We start from the raw sequence: 15,190 nt of genomic DNA on the forward strand, positions 1-15,190 counted from the left end.
TAGCCAACAGCTCAATGTGGGAGTTTTGTAAATTACCAGAGTAACTCCATAGTTCCCCTCAATAGACAATGCTGCTATCCATGTGCTGTGGTACACTATTCATGTGAGCATAAAAGCACTTGGGTCCCCACCTGATGTTAATCACTGTAGCTTCATTGACTTTACTGTGGACTTCAGTGTCCATTTACAGCAGCTGAGGACTCAAGTGTGGTGTTAAAAGAAAATTTAGTTATTTTCACCTGTTCTGAAGACTGGATGTGAGTGACTGGCACCCAATCCAATACATCTTGGGCCTGAGAATTTCCAAATGAAGCTACGTATTCTGGAAAATTTTGTCCTTTCAGTACATTCAAGATGATATTGGCCAAGAGTTGACATTCTGTATTTGCAGTGATTCTTTCAGAAAAGAAAAGATCAATTTAAGTGAAATCTTGTGGGTTAGCATAGCAATGATTTCCTCTTGCTCTCATACAGTGCTGACTATAGCTGGTAATATATACACAGCTATTCCAAGACAATTCCGTTAAATTACTTTTAAACTAAGTATTCAACACCCACCTTCACTACCAGTACGTTGTACAAAAGTTATAGCATCTGAACAGATTCTAATAGGGTAAATGGAACTATTACTAGTGGATTATAGCTTGAGAATTGCTCAATGGAAAGTTACCCTCTTACCTTAGTTTACAGCCAGATATCATATTATAACCAAATAATACTGGAGTTCTGACTCCTTCTACTGCAAGACAGTCCTGGTTCGATGAGCTTTGCAAAATAGTAAGTTGACCGTATGTATTGGTACTCTGAATAATGCCAGATGTAATAGCAGAGTGTTAAGGCACAATATTAAATATTCAGACTGTTATGAAGTAGGAATCCTTAGTAAAATCCTCAAAATGTAAGTGAAAAATGCTACAATAATACAAGATACTCTGTAGGTAGTTTAGAAATGTTACTAGAATACATAATTAGAGCCTGATCCTGTTTCCTTGGAAGTCAATGGCAAAGCTCCCACTGATTATAGTGGTACAGGATTGAGCCAGTGGATATTTCTGAAATATGGCTAGCAGGAATGCATAACTTTGGGAAAAGATAATGCTATAAACCCTCCTTGACAAGTAATCATGAAGATATCTCAACCCAGGCACAACATCTACTTGCCCACCTTTTACCGTGAAGACGGTCAATGCTTATATTTCATTCACTGATCTAAAGTACTTGCCCTAGGCAAGAAGCTGTCTCAAAGCTGCTATAAGCCACATTTAGATGTTAAAAGGATATCCAGGAGGTCTAAATCCTGCCCTCAGAGGCAATCCAATAACATAGCCAGGATTTCCACTAAGAGGGACTGGCTTTGTGTTTAGCTGTAACACAAATTACACAACATTAGTTCTTATGCTTTACTTAAATATTTGGAAGACAGAGACAGTCAATTCATTTAGGATAAGCGGTCTTGAATAGTCTGAAATATCAATCCACACAAGACTTCTGCCTAGGACTACAAGAGTGTTTACTGAAATCAGAGCAACACTTTGCCTTAATTGCACATAGGTGTACAGTCACCTGCTGAGCCTTCAAAAGGAAAAATACCAAAGCATTTGGAGGATGTGAACACACAGCTCTGAAATTCTGCCTTGCTCATCCATCCAGTGTAAGCTGTGTTCTACTTCACTGGTAATTAGCTCTGATGGAAGTTTAATAAGGTTTGTTATTAAATTATCTTTCAGCAAATCCTCTATAATATCTTTAGACGTTACCTGAGTAAAAGTGATTTCAAAGCTTTGCTGTATTGGAAGCATTGTATTGTTAATTGTCCCCAGGACAAAAGAAACAGCTGCAGCTGTTATTTCTCCTGCATCGGTGTACATAATAGAATAACTCACCTGAAAACAGAGTTTTCCATATTAGTTAGAACAAGTAAAAAATTAGCTAAAAACCAAACTATATAGAGAATCTTTCCACACTTCTCCCCTTCTTTAGGGATAAATGTGCTGGAGGATCACAACCACCATCATCTAGAAACCTTCTCAGTTGCAATACCCACGTAAAGTCCCGTGCTGTAGAATGGCAGGATTTGAATCACTAATCAGTACATGGCTGATCATTTTATAGTGGCCACATATTAGAAGTCAGACATACCTGCATATGTTTTTTTAGTGGGTAGGGACTGATGGAGTCTGGGGGGGAATAACCTCTGTATTCTGGCTTTTCCCCTCATCAGGAAGGAACTTTGGGGAAAAAGAGAATAAGTAGGTACACTCTCTCTCTCTATCTTCCCATTCATCAACTGACTACAGAAGTGATATTCAAGGAAGTAGTTGTGGTCTAGCCTAAGAGAAAAATGTGATCCTTACAAAGATGCAAAGAGAGATCAGTATCCCTCTCAACAGATGTAGGAGATAAAGGACACAAATGTAACAAATCAATACATTCGTTATCAGTGTATAGGAATAATTTAATGCTTCCCAGTTTCCTCAAAACTGATTTCCTGACACCATCTCTCCTACTCACTGTCCTATACAACCCTCAAGTTTAGTTATTTTCAAAAAATTTATAGACATGAACTAATATGCATTGTACCAACCCAACCAGCAATTTAATCTTATTTTGTGTATTCCTTCTTCCCCCAAGCATCCTGTCTCAGATTCATCTTAGATTCTAAGCTCCTGGAGACAGAGACTGTATCTCAGTGGTCCCCAACCTTTTCGTCTGGCAGGCGCCAGACAAAGGACCGTGGCAGCGGTGGAGCACCCGCTGAAATGCCGCCGAATTTCTGCGGCCTCTCGATGACGTCACTTGTCAGCGGCAAGCGGCGTCATCGAGGCGTCGCTGCCGAAATGCTGCAGAAATTCGGAGGCATTTTGGCGGGTGCTCCACCGCCGGCCAGGACGTGGGGACCCCTGCTGTATCTTGTCTATGTAAACTGCCACACACGAATAGTAAATATTAAGTAGTAATAGATGGATTTTATCCTACGTCTCCATTTTGCATTAGTGTGCATTTCCAATCCAGTTGCAGGATACCATGCTGTATATTGTAAGGCTCCGTTCTCCCAAAGATAAAGTTACTCTTCACCACATTTTAGCTGGAAGTGTCATGATTTCCAATAGTTTGAGAAGCAGGAGTGAAATAGGAATGATCTAATACATACATGCCTTTAATGTAGTACAAAGAGGAAAAACAATGTGTACCTACCCCAAGAACTACATTTATGCACACTTGATCATCCAAATACTTGGGGAGCAAAAGGACATCACTACTGTTCAGCAGAGTACGTGTTCCACTCAGAGACTGGATAGTTATGGTCTGGACAGTAATGTTAACCTGAAACATAAACAAGTGTCATTTCTTAATACTGGGTATAACTGAACTGTTAGGCACATGATCTTGCCTGGATGACTGATACTTTTTCTTGTTTAAAATAAATCCAACTGTTATAGTTCAGAAGTCTTAGAACAGTGGCTTCCTGGAAAGTAGTCGTTTGTTTCTTAGAGACAGCTACATTAGCCAGGAGCTACAAGCGTTTGTCTGTACCCTAGAAGGGCATGCTCTAAAACCCTCAAGAGCTAGCCGGAGGTTTCTGTTCTAGAGGGACAGAACAATGGTCAGGTTACATGACTTGCTGAATACCAGTCAGATGCTCCATTTTTAATAGCAAACATGAGCTAACCTAGAGTCTATGAATCCCCACCCAAATATAATTAATCACCAAAATGAATAAGTCATCTCAGGGAGTAGCTCCAAGCTCTTGAGCACCCTTTCACTTGTTAACTGTACCACTGCTGACAGAAGACAGGCTAACTGGTTTAAAGTGCATATTTTGCTTGGATTAAACAGCAAGAGTGAAATCCTGGCCTCGCTGAAGGCAATGACAAAACTCCCATTGACATCAATGAAGCCAGGATTTCACCCCAAGTCTGTCTCATCTAAGAAATAATGTTACTTACCATCTGACTTGACTTAGGTACCTAGGGGAGGGAACAAAAACAAGCTATTTCAAACAACAGCTAAATCATTAGCTAAAAATAGCAAATAAATAAAAAGGTAAGTGGTTAAGACTTAATTGCTTTGTCTATTTCTTTCTTCTCTACCAACAATTATCTAACATTACAATGGCTTTCACATCAGGGAAGTAACTAGAAATACCATATATTATCCTCACTGCCAAAATTAGCTACTCCTCATGACTTAAGAGCAAAATCGTGTAGTCCTTATGGTCTGATCCAGTGCCCGTTGAAATCAGTGGAAAAATTCCTGGATTTCAATGGGTTTTGCATTAGGCCTTAACTTTGGCTAAACTCCCACAAATAATTAATAATAATTATAATAAATTCAGCAAGGAATAGGCGGATCTAAGATTTTCTTAAAAGGTTACCAAAACTTGGTGTCTGCTCTTACTTTTTCCAGTCTTGCCTGCCTTTTTGCAGCACAAACTCTGAAGATAAAGTGAGCAGGATATATCTAGGCTCCTGGCAATCGGCTCTTTATGAAAGCCTAGGCATGCACATCGAAAGCAGAAACCCATGCCTCTACCATAAGTTCACTAGCTCAGCAACAGCAATCCTAGAATCATTCACAAACTCACATCTTCCAGGCTGTCTTTTGGTTATATAAGCCCCCAGCAAATAAGTGCTTCTCCTTTGTGAGTTTGAAAGGGGGGGTGGTGGAGGGAATGGCTATTTCTACAAGGTATGATGGTGAAAAAGATTTTTTCCAAATCCCATTTAAACTCCTATATAAAAGTAAACAGTCATCATCCCACTTCCCTTAGGAAGTGGAAATTACGTAATTCTAAAGATGTGAAGAGGAGATAGGAAATAAATACCAACTGTCTGCCAGCAGCTGTGTTTCAAAATCCTACTTACTGCTAAAATGCTGGAGTTGGCGTAGAACAGCATACTAAGTGCTTGAGTGGTGTTACAATTTCCCACATTTATCATTCTACTGCATTTCACAGCCTGGTTTACTAGAAAACCTGTAAAAAAGTATTACTCAGAGAACTAAAGAAAAAACCATTTATGAAAAGCAAAAGACATAAAAATCTCAAGTAAATGCAACACAGAAAGTGAATGTGAAGCAATTCTTAGACAGCTCTCAATTAAAAGATTGTTTATTAACACCTCCATACAAGCATATGACTATATCTTAGAATCAGTGCCTATTATGCAGCCTATGGTACAACTGTAGCTAAAATGCTTTATCACTTTTGTAGTGAAAATTCTGACGTCTCAGGTCAAATTCAAAACTAAGAGTTTATCTTTTAATTAAAATTTTAACTGTCATGAAGGGCAAACAAAAAAATAGGGAATTTATTTTCCATTTCTTTAACATTTTGACTTTTGTTTAGAGACAGAAAAGAGAGCCACAGTTTTTCACATAGTTTAAAGAGGATTTTCATGATTTTATCGTAGATCATTAGTTATGTGCACGTATGCTCATTTAGGACATGATCGCATTCTTACTAAACATTATTTCCTAAAAATAGAAATTTACAACAAAATCTACCATTAGACTTATGTTTGCATTTAGGGCTCTCATAAGCTTATCTTTCTTCCTTTAACTAGGGATTTCTCAGTTTCTTGTCCCATTATCTACCTTACGCCAATACTTTTATTTGCCATCTAGTATCTTCTGTAACATACACTGTCTTGTATTTATCTCTGAAGCATTTTAGGATATTGTTGGTATGAAAGATATAAATCCAGGATCCAATCCTACAACTCTTACTCAGGCAAACAGAGCTTACTCATGTGAGGAGCTTCCTTGGCTTCAGTGGGGACTCCTTCCAAGGGTTGCAGGATTGGGCCTTGTTTCATGTTATCCCATCCCACCTTGCATTATCACCCTCACACTAGTTCTATTGCATCCGTAAGGCCAAAGGGGCTCAGTTTCAGAAACAGAAAAGCAACCCATTAATGGGACTCAGTGATTTCTATATGCGAGTCTGAATGGCTCTGTCTACATGGAACACGGTTTCCTGTCTATGACCAAAAGGAACTAAAATAGCTAAGTACCATTTTTATAAATGAAACTTTACCCAGATTTGGACAGGTAAGTGTGCTAGTTCATTTGAATCATCTATAAATTGGAGTGGCAGGATAACAAAAGCACACACTAAAGAGAGGATAAACAGGAATTAGAATGCATTCTCCAACCTGCAGGATTAGCATCAGAGCACTGAGAGGAGACAAGAGGAGCAGGCAATCTCAGAAATGCATCAGCCGTCTGTACAGGAACACCATACTGCCAAATAAAGGGGCAAACCCAAGCTTGTAGATTTTCAGTACACAGAAAGATTAATAAAATATACAACAAATTTAACCAGAACTATTAACTTTTTTGTTTGCTTCTACCATGGCTCCCAATATAATACCAAACTTCTCCACCTACCAATATCTCAAGCCAAGATCATGTTACCATTGTAAATTGACTGCTAAATTAAAGATCTGCTACAATCACTGGATATTCTCCAGCTCACCTGCTGTTATAAAAATAAAACAAATCTTCTCAAAGACTACAAAGTCCATATTTTAGAAATTTGCACTGACAACTGGCTAGATAAACCCTACTTGCTATATTTTAATAGCATCTTGCCATTTTCTTTTTTTCTTGCCAACAATAGCAAAAGTAGCATAAAGAAGCTGCACGTTTCCCAGATGTTAAAAATTCACTTTGATTTTGGAGAAGACTAAAGCCAAATGCTGCACTTTAGTCTTTTGCTCTGAAATGTTTATATTTAATGAAGGACTATAATTAAGTCTGCGTTTGTCAGAAAAGTAACTAAGTTGATGCAAACAATATTTATTCAATTATATACGGAAAGATTCATTAGCGAGAAAGTGTTTTATGATCAAAGAAAGTACATTTAAAATATTGCAAATATTAAAAATCAGATTATTTTTACCTCATATCTAGCAGTTTCATTTGCATCAGAGGAATTCGGAGCATCTGATTCAGTATTCAAGAGAACATCAGATTCAGCACTGAAGGTAACACCTTCAAATTGTTTAAGCAAACTATCAAAATTTTGTGAAGTAGGCATTTCAGGAGGAATAAAGGACAGTGCTTGTTTATCTGTGAAAAAATATTTTATAAGTGAGAAAGTTCAGATAAAAGTTATAAAAATTGTGTTTAGTAACATACATTTCCATTGTGGAGACAGGAACATACCCTTAGAATTTAAAAATGGAAAGGAAAATACCAGAATAGAATGAATATTTCTCAAAGTTTTCTAGGAGGTATCAGCAAATAGCCATAATTTGGCCCCGATTCAAAAAAGCAATTAAGCATGTGCTCAAAATTAAGCACAGGATAAAATGCTTTCCTAAATTTGGGACCTTTTAAAGCAAAGTCTCTGATTTGATCATACATTCTGATACCAAGACATAACAATTAATGGATAGTGCTTAAATTACTATTTCACAGTCATGATGAGATGAAAAAATTACAGCATGAACTCTATTTCATTTATGTGAAAGCCCCCCCAAAACTGACACTGGAAGAGCTGGAAAAAATTTCAACAGTTGCACAGTCACAGCTGGAGCTAGTTAGTTCCCCCTGCAGAAAATAATCGACTTTTCATCTAAAAATGTAAACAGTTTTAGTTTTCTGATTGTAAATTTACAATTTGAGAAAAGCAAACATTGTCTGCAATAATCTTCATTTAGTCAAAAGCCCAATTTCCCACTGAAAAAAGTTTTGATGGAAATCTTCAACCAGCCCTACTTAGATCCCAATCCCATTCTCTCTACAGAGAGGCTCTGTATGAGGACAAAACTCCTTTGATAAACCTGTTAGTGTTTTGTCAGGGCAAGGAGTATGGCACCAGACTCCTCAGCATACAGGATAAAAAGTCTTCTTGCAAGTTTGGTTACTTGCAATTTTAGTCTTTATTTTTGCCATCCAAAGAGTTTTGAAGATGACAACATTACACTGCTAAGCATCAGTTACAGAGCTACTTACAGTTTGTAGCATGAATGCAGAAAATACTTGGATTGTTCTGATCAACTAACTTAAATATCCTTTCAGGTGGATGTGCTGCAACATCAATTGAATATATAGCTGCTTCCTGACTGCAAAGCTGGCTGTCACCTCTGCAAACAAATATACAGAGCCAACAAAGTCAATCTTGACAGTGTTATTTTAAAATCTTTATATACATGTATTGTTGTAACAGAAAGAAGGCAACAGTGGGGATGGATAACTGCAGTAAAGATTTGAAGATCATACTGTTTATCCCAGGAACAAACAACAATTAGCCATTCTCCAATATCTTTTCTTCACGGATTTCAAAACAGAGGGATGTGATAATAGCCACAGTTCAAAGTATGACAGCATTTGATGACAATGATATAAAAGATCACAACTCAGATGGGATCCAATTGGCTTCAGACACCACAATGGCAGATGTGCTAAAGACTGGACATTCAGAAAGTGCTTTTATTCATACCAGAGAGAAGGTAGGGGATGGGTCGGAACAAGGTTGAACGTAGAGAAAGCTGTAAGAGGATCAAGAGAAAATGAGGTGCATGGACTTGAGATAGCAGCAGAATCATATCACTCATCTTCATAAAAAGAATATAATGAACTTTTCACAACACATAGGATACAAGGGATGGAATGAGAAACATCAAAGAAGGGAAATACTGAGTCAGTTTAGGATAGGTACAATGTGTTACCAGCATCCTCAATGAAGATCAACAAGAGAATTTGGTTTTGCAGCAGTGTGGTCAATAGTGAGTGGGGTTTTCCATGCACCTCAGTGGATGGTAGATGTCACACTCTGAAGAGTACTAATCCCCCCTACCTTGGCTGGTGGACTTGAAGATGAGACAGTGATTCCTCATGTGCTAAGAGTATGTGGATACTACAGACTGGTTAAAAGCAGTGCAAGGATATCATCAAAAGTAAAAGAAATTGCATATGTAGAACTTACATAATCCTGAACCCTACATTTCTCTTTTATTAAGTGATGCTAGTTAGACATGTCCCATTAGGTAGAGAGTTGTGGTTCACTTTATGAAATAGTTTACAACTTAATAGGCCCACATCATGGACCGTAGTCCCGCTCCCTCAGGATCCCACAAACTACCTCCCCTCCCATTCATAATTATAGCACACCTGTAGCAACTACAGCAATTGCTTACATGAAAGTTACCATCTTTAAAATGAGATGTAAAAGTGAGATGTAAAACTTGTGGTCATTGACAATCCCTTGACATGTCACAAAAGACAGTTTGAGAAAAAAAGTACAGCTTGATTTTATGCATTTCTAGTTGACAAGAATAAAATATTCATAGCAGAGGATTCAACTGTCATTCAAAACGGCTTTGATTATACCTTTCTGATAATATATATATAAAATACCTATAAATGGGTGGCAATATGCATTGTGGCAAGAACAAAGAATCAGCAGTCTCAGATGGCTGAATGATTCAAATTTCAAAGCACTGAGAATAAACTCCATTATTCAGATTGGGCTAATTTATGCAGGAAGTGGGTTGAAGAGCTATGCTTATTGTTCTGAGAGGTCACATTGAGCTATTTTAAATTAAGACTCTAAAATGAGCTTTCTTAACTCCTATTTGAGAGGCTGAAGCCAGTGCAAAGCTACATACTAAAACAGGTTGTAAACAGCAACAAAAAACCAATAATCCAGCATTATTACTATCATGTTATATTTTAATATTTTACTATGTTACTTTAGAAAGGCATAAATTGCCAATGAAATGAAGAGATTCTATGCTTGCTCCTAAAAGAGAGATCAGAGGAAAGCTCACATTATCTAATGATGGCCATGATGCTATCACGTTCCTAGTTGACATGACTAGGACTCCTTACAGCAAAGGGTTCCCAAATTAACACTGATGGACTACTGGTGGTCCATTGAAAGAGCCACCTGTTCACCTAGTGCTAACGCTCCTAATTTCCAGCTTCTAAATTGTATTGATAGGAAGCTGCAAATATTTTACTCTTTCTCTTAAAAACAATGCACTTAATGTCATGATAAGGCATTGAGTCAGTATTGACACAGAGGGAAAGGTGTAACCTACATCACTCCCTGCAAAACCTGTATTTTTGTTCAAGATCTCCTATCCAAGCAACAGACAGACATGGCCTTGCTTAGTTTGACAGGTCTGATGAGATTACAATCCAAGGCACAGCACAGCGAAATTAATGTAGAGGTTCAAATATCTGTTCCAAATAGCCACCCAGTGCTATAACAGATACTAAATTACCTTTGCATCTCCATGTCAAGATGTAGGCTGAAGTCATTCCTGAAGTATTAATAAGAATTTAAGTGCTGGCACTATTCTTGATGTCAGAACAATTAGAGGTTCAGCTCCATAGCCTTAAATATTCGCATCCCACTCAAAAGTGATCTTTTACAAACTTCCAGCTCCCTTTTTTACTCTAGAAATAGTTCAGTTCAAACAGACACTGATACCATTATCAACCTCCCTTGGGACTTCTCTTCAGCTCTAAAGAGATCTCACTAAAACTAACTCCAGGCTGTGACAGGGGTATACAAACCCCACATTGGACGGGAAGGGGTTAAAAAGCAGGCATAAACTGAAGCCTCCCTGCCCCACCACGTCTGTGAGGCATTTCAAGCCTGGATGAAGAGCCTTATAAAGAGGAAAGCTCAGGCCTGTTTGGGGAGAAGTGTAAACGAGGACAAAAACTCCTCCATGACCACAGCCAGTCTGAGCAGAACTGGGCATACCTTGAAGGTCTATTTCACAGCTTCTGTCAGTGATTTACCTGTGGGCTTTGAACCCTTATACAGACTGCTGGAGGTCCCTTGTCTGAAGGCAGGCCTGCTGCTGTCTTTCATTAGTTTCTTTATGATAGTCCCAGAAAGGGAAGACTCCCATGGGACTCAGGTGAAGGCCTAAGTCTCCCAGGCCCTGTAGACCTGTGCTGATGACTGCCTAGGTGCTGAGGACTGGATGGTGGGTGAATGCAGTGCCCTGTCACACGGCAAGGGGGTTCTGTGGGAAAACAAGCCCACGACACAGACCCTAGCCTGTATCCATTGAATTCAACAAAACTGTCAGGAACAGTACTTGGTCCTGCTAGTGAAGGCAGGGGATGACTCAATGGCCTTTCAAGGTCCCTTTCAGTTCTATGAGATAGGTATATCTCCATATATTTAATTTTGTTACTGAATTCAGTGAGAATATGATGGGACTCTGCATCTTCAAGCTGGAAAAAAAAAGTTATTCATGAACTTACGTGACAATGTGAACTGAACATGTTGTAAAGAGACTGAAATCTGCGGCACTGCAGTCTGGATCACAGCAGCAATTTACATCACACTGTGCCACCAAGAGGTCACAAACACACAACGCAGCAACTGGAAAGAAGAAGATTTAAAATAAAATTAGGAATGATTTTTAATACATAATAAAACATTTATATTTTTGTTTTCACAGTGTCCTTCTTTAACTGCAGTTAAATGTTTGTATCTAAATCCTAAGGTATTGTTGTTTTTAAAACCATGAATTATTAAGATACACATTTTCTCAAGCAGTGACCATATGATGAGCAATTAACAAAATCAAGGGCATACTAGAGACCTGATTCTGCATTCCTTAGGAATCTAAAACTCCTAGTGAAATCAACAGGAATCACTACCCAATATTGATATAGAAAAAGTCATATTAATAAATGTTGATCTATTTATTTAGATTCTAACATAAATATAAAACATTTTGTTGTAACTCCCACACAATTCCAAGGACAAGACATGCTCCAGGTATAGTAATATCATATTTTCCTGATGTTTCAATATGAGTTGATTTTTTTCAAGATGGGCATTTATTTTCTTTCTTTCCTCCTGTTTCCATATAATATTTGCAGTTTTATGTTAAAAATTCTTGTAGTTTCAATAAACCCCCTATAGGCTGCACCTGGAGGAAAGACAGGGCATGCTAAGGCCTAATTTGCTGATTAAGTCCAGCTTGGAGAGGAGTTGGGCTGGGTGTATAAAGCCGGGATGCTGGCAACAGAGAGTTTGGCTGTAGCACTCCTAGAGAGAAGGGAGGTGAGTTTGAGGCTATAGGACAGGAGTGTGCAAACTGGGGGATGGGACTCCTCAGGGGGTCATGAGCTGTTAGTCTCCACTCCAAGCCCTGCTTTACCTACAGCATTTATAATGGTTTTAAATATATATTAAAAAATTTAACTTATTGGGGAGGGGGGTTGCACTCAGAGGCTTGCTATGTGAAAGGGGTCACCAGTACAAAAGTTTGAGAACCACTGCTATAGGGTTCGGCAGTTACTCTCTGTGAGGGGGGAGTTTGAGCTGGTACACATGGGGGAGGGCCAGATGATCTAGGAAAAAGCAACAGGATCTGAGTCAGAGACCTACAGTTTGCAGGTACAGGGTCTCTCCACTGGAACCTGGAACAGTAGGCAGGCCTAGGTTCCCCTACCGGCCACAAGGAAAAGAGCACAATCAGGGCAATGCTGGATAAGATTGCCTTAGACCAGTTGTGCAGAAGGACTTTGGCACCTGGCTGGAAGGCTGAGGCTATGTCTACACTACCCGCCGTATCGGCGGGTAGCGATCGATTTTTCAGGGATCGATATATCGCGTCTCATCTAGATGCGATATATCGATCCCCGAACGCGCTTATATCGATTCCGGAACTCCACCACCGCGAACGGCGGTGGTGGCGTCGATATGGAGAGCCCCGGACATCGATCCCGCGCCGTGAGGACGGGTAAGTTATCGATATAAGATACTTCGACTTCAGCTACGTTATTCACGTAGCTGAAGTTGCGTATCTTATATCGATTTTTCCCCTTAGTGTAGACCAGCCCTAAGTCAGGAAGAGGAGGCAGTAGCTCCTGAAGGAAGAGAGGAGCTACAGCTGGCAAGAGTGTGGTGGAGTGCAACCACAGAAAGGGGTGGGACTATCATTCTGAGGATTGCCTCTGTACAGCTAAGCCGGGATGCCATCTGTGGTGAGTAGTGCACCCTGTCACCTATCAATAAGATTAGCTGCTTTTTCTTTTAATTCCCATAATTTAGTGTTTCAATTAGGACAAAACCAAAACGTTCTTTGGAATATCACATTTGGAAGTGAGGGATTTTGACTAACAATATGAAATTGTCAAGTCCAGTTAGCAGTAAAATGGTCATTATTTGCACATCCATAGTAGCTTTAACAGGATTTCAAGGTGTCTAATCATTTAAGCTTTAGACATAAGCAAGCATTACTACTCTAATTTTAAAGGCAGGGAAAGCCCAGGCTTGAATGAGTCTCCAGAGAATCGGTTGCAAAGCAAGGCATACAACTCAATAGTGCTAGCACCCAGGCCACTGCTCACCATTTTTATTTTTTTGCTATTTGCTGTTGTGAGTAAATGTAGACTGGAGGGAGGCACTAGAGATTTTGAGTCTGAAGCCTCTGGAATTTGGATCAGTGATGTATTTTCCAATGGATTGGAAGGGCCAAAGCCTAGAACAATAGTAAGGGATAACAGCTGGCAGTCAGGAGACAGATGATTTCATAATCCTTTTTAATTTCAATTTGTAAATTTTAAATGTCACTATGGCCCACTGGATGCTCTCTGATCAGCGAGGCAGTGTCCAACATGCCCTCATTAATGCCTGAAGAGCTCTGTCTGCTTCAGTCGGTCTCACCAACAGAAGTTATCCAATAAGATATTACCTCATCCACTGTCTCTCTCAGAAGTTCTAATAGCTGAATTTGGCACCAGACTCCTGAATTGGCTATGTAAAACAGGGATCAATTCTGAGGGACTTCTAAGTCCTCTGACATTTGGAAAGGAGTGCACAGGGGCAAACTTCTTAATCCCTCAAGTGATGTGGGGTGAGGATGGGACAGTAGCAGCTGTCAAGAGACAAATCAGGAGTGAAATGCAAAACACAGTGACCAGTTGAAAGACATTGTCAGGAGGAGCCTGTCTCAGCATAAAATTATTTGTATTGTAGTAGTGTCTAGGAGCCCTAGTCACGGTCCTCAACTCCATCACACAAAGTGCTGTACAAACACAAAACCAAAACACAGCCACTTCATCAAAGAGCTTTCAGTCTAAGGAAATCCTGAACCCCACCACAACAACCTTTAGGTGCTTCAGGGGAAAAGCAAACCTTAAAATACATGTTTCCAGTTCCTTCTAGGAAAGTGTTTGTTCTCTATGCAGCACCATAAATGTAAACAGGGCTTTACAGAATATGTTAAAAATGGCAGGATCCCTGACCTGGAGAATTTATAATGTACCCCTAAAAAGCAGGATGGACGGCAAAGGTGGTATGGGGGTTATTGCTAGCACGAAGACCTTGGACGAAGCCTTGCCCACAGAAGTGGGGCTTCACAGAAAGGATTTCCAGGATGACTAGGAGGGCAACTGGCCAGCAAGTGAGTTGTTCCAAGTCATAGGCAGGCACGGAAGAAGGCATGAAGCCAGAAGGGGAGAAGGAACTGAAGGGAGTAGTTAAGAGGCAAAAACCATTAAAAAATTATTTGTAAATACACTCAGCAGCCCAATGCTCTAAGGGAGGACTCCTAGGAGCCACCCTGAGGGCTCCCCCATGGAAATGCCACCTGGGATTTCAGAGAATTATAGAGAGAGAAGCTACAGGTGCTGGGAGGCTTCTCCCCCCCCCCCGCCCGGATTCCCACCCCTGACAATCCTCCCTTCCGATTTTCCCCATCGCTAGCCACAGCCTCCAGCCCTAGCCTGACCCAGCTCCCATCGCCCGATCCTCGCCCGTCCTCAGCCGCTCGCCGGGCGGTACCCACCGTCTGTGACTGGGGCAGGCCCGGGCCCGGCCCGGGCCTCCGGAGCCGCTGCCGCAGGGGAGGCGGCGGGCGGAGCGGGGGTTTCTGGCGGCGGCGGCGACTGCGGGGCTGGGGAGGAGCCCAGGCCGAGCCCGGGAGCTGTGGGGCTGGCGGCGGGAGGCTCTCGAGCAGAGGGGGCGGTCGGGCCCGAGCCCGCCGGGGGCTGCGGGGCGGCAGTGGCGGAGCGGCTCTGCCCCGAGACCCCCTTAGCGGCCGGGAGCAGCGGCAGCAGCAGGAGGATCCCGACCCCCAGCGCCACTGCCGCCATCCCCGCTCCTGCGGGCCCAGCTCGCTCGCGCCAGCGGCTCGGTAACCAAGGAGACGCCGCGGGGCATCATGGGAGAGGCCAAGCTACGGCCCCGGGGCATCAC

At 40.9% G+C, this 15,190-nt stretch overlaps 1 protein-coding gene across 3 annotated transcripts in view; it reads right to left on the minus strand.

Moving 5' to 3' along the window:
* Positions 1-15,137, minus strand: part of TCTN1 (tectonic family member 1) — a 17,097-nt gene extending 1,960 nt beyond the window's left edge. The window contains exons 1-12 of one of the 3 annotated variants that reach the window (XM_044990085.1): positions 14,781-15,137; positions 11,239-11,359; positions 7,963-8,093; positions 6,905-7,074; positions 6,156-6,243; positions 4,866-4,975; positions 3,948-3,968; positions 3,196-3,324; positions 1,758-1,883; positions 1,282-1,364; positions 679-819; positions 240-396 (exon numbers count right to left, since the gene is read on the minus strand). In XM_044990085.1, coding sequence (XP_044846020.1) covers positions 240-396; positions 679-819; positions 1,282-1,364; positions 1,758-1,883; positions 3,196-3,324; positions 3,948-3,968; positions 4,866-4,975; positions 6,156-6,243; positions 6,905-7,074; positions 7,963-8,093; positions 11,239-11,359; positions 14,781-15,087 — 1,584 coding nt within the window. In that variant the 5' untranslated portion in view covers positions 15,088-15,137. Of the gene's footprint in view, positions 1-239; positions 397-678; positions 820-1,281; positions 1,365-1,757; positions 1,884-3,195; positions 3,325-3,947; positions 3,969-4,865; positions 4,976-6,155; positions 6,244-6,904; positions 7,075-7,962; positions 8,094-9,366; positions 9,386-10,238; positions 10,571-11,238; positions 11,360-14,780 lie in introns of those variants that run through there. The other 2 variants (XM_044990086.1, XM_044990087.1) reach the window with 2 other exon arrangements.
* Between the last annotated feature and the right edge of the window lie 53 nt (positions 15,138-15,190).

The sequence above is a fragment of the Mauremys mutica genome, chromosome 16 (assembly GCF_020497125.1).
Source record: "Mauremys mutica isolate MM-2020 ecotype Southern chromosome 16, ASM2049712v1, whole genome shotgun sequence".
Taxonomy (NCBI): domain Eukaryota; kingdom Metazoa; phylum Chordata; order Testudines; family Geoemydidae; genus Mauremys; species Mauremys mutica.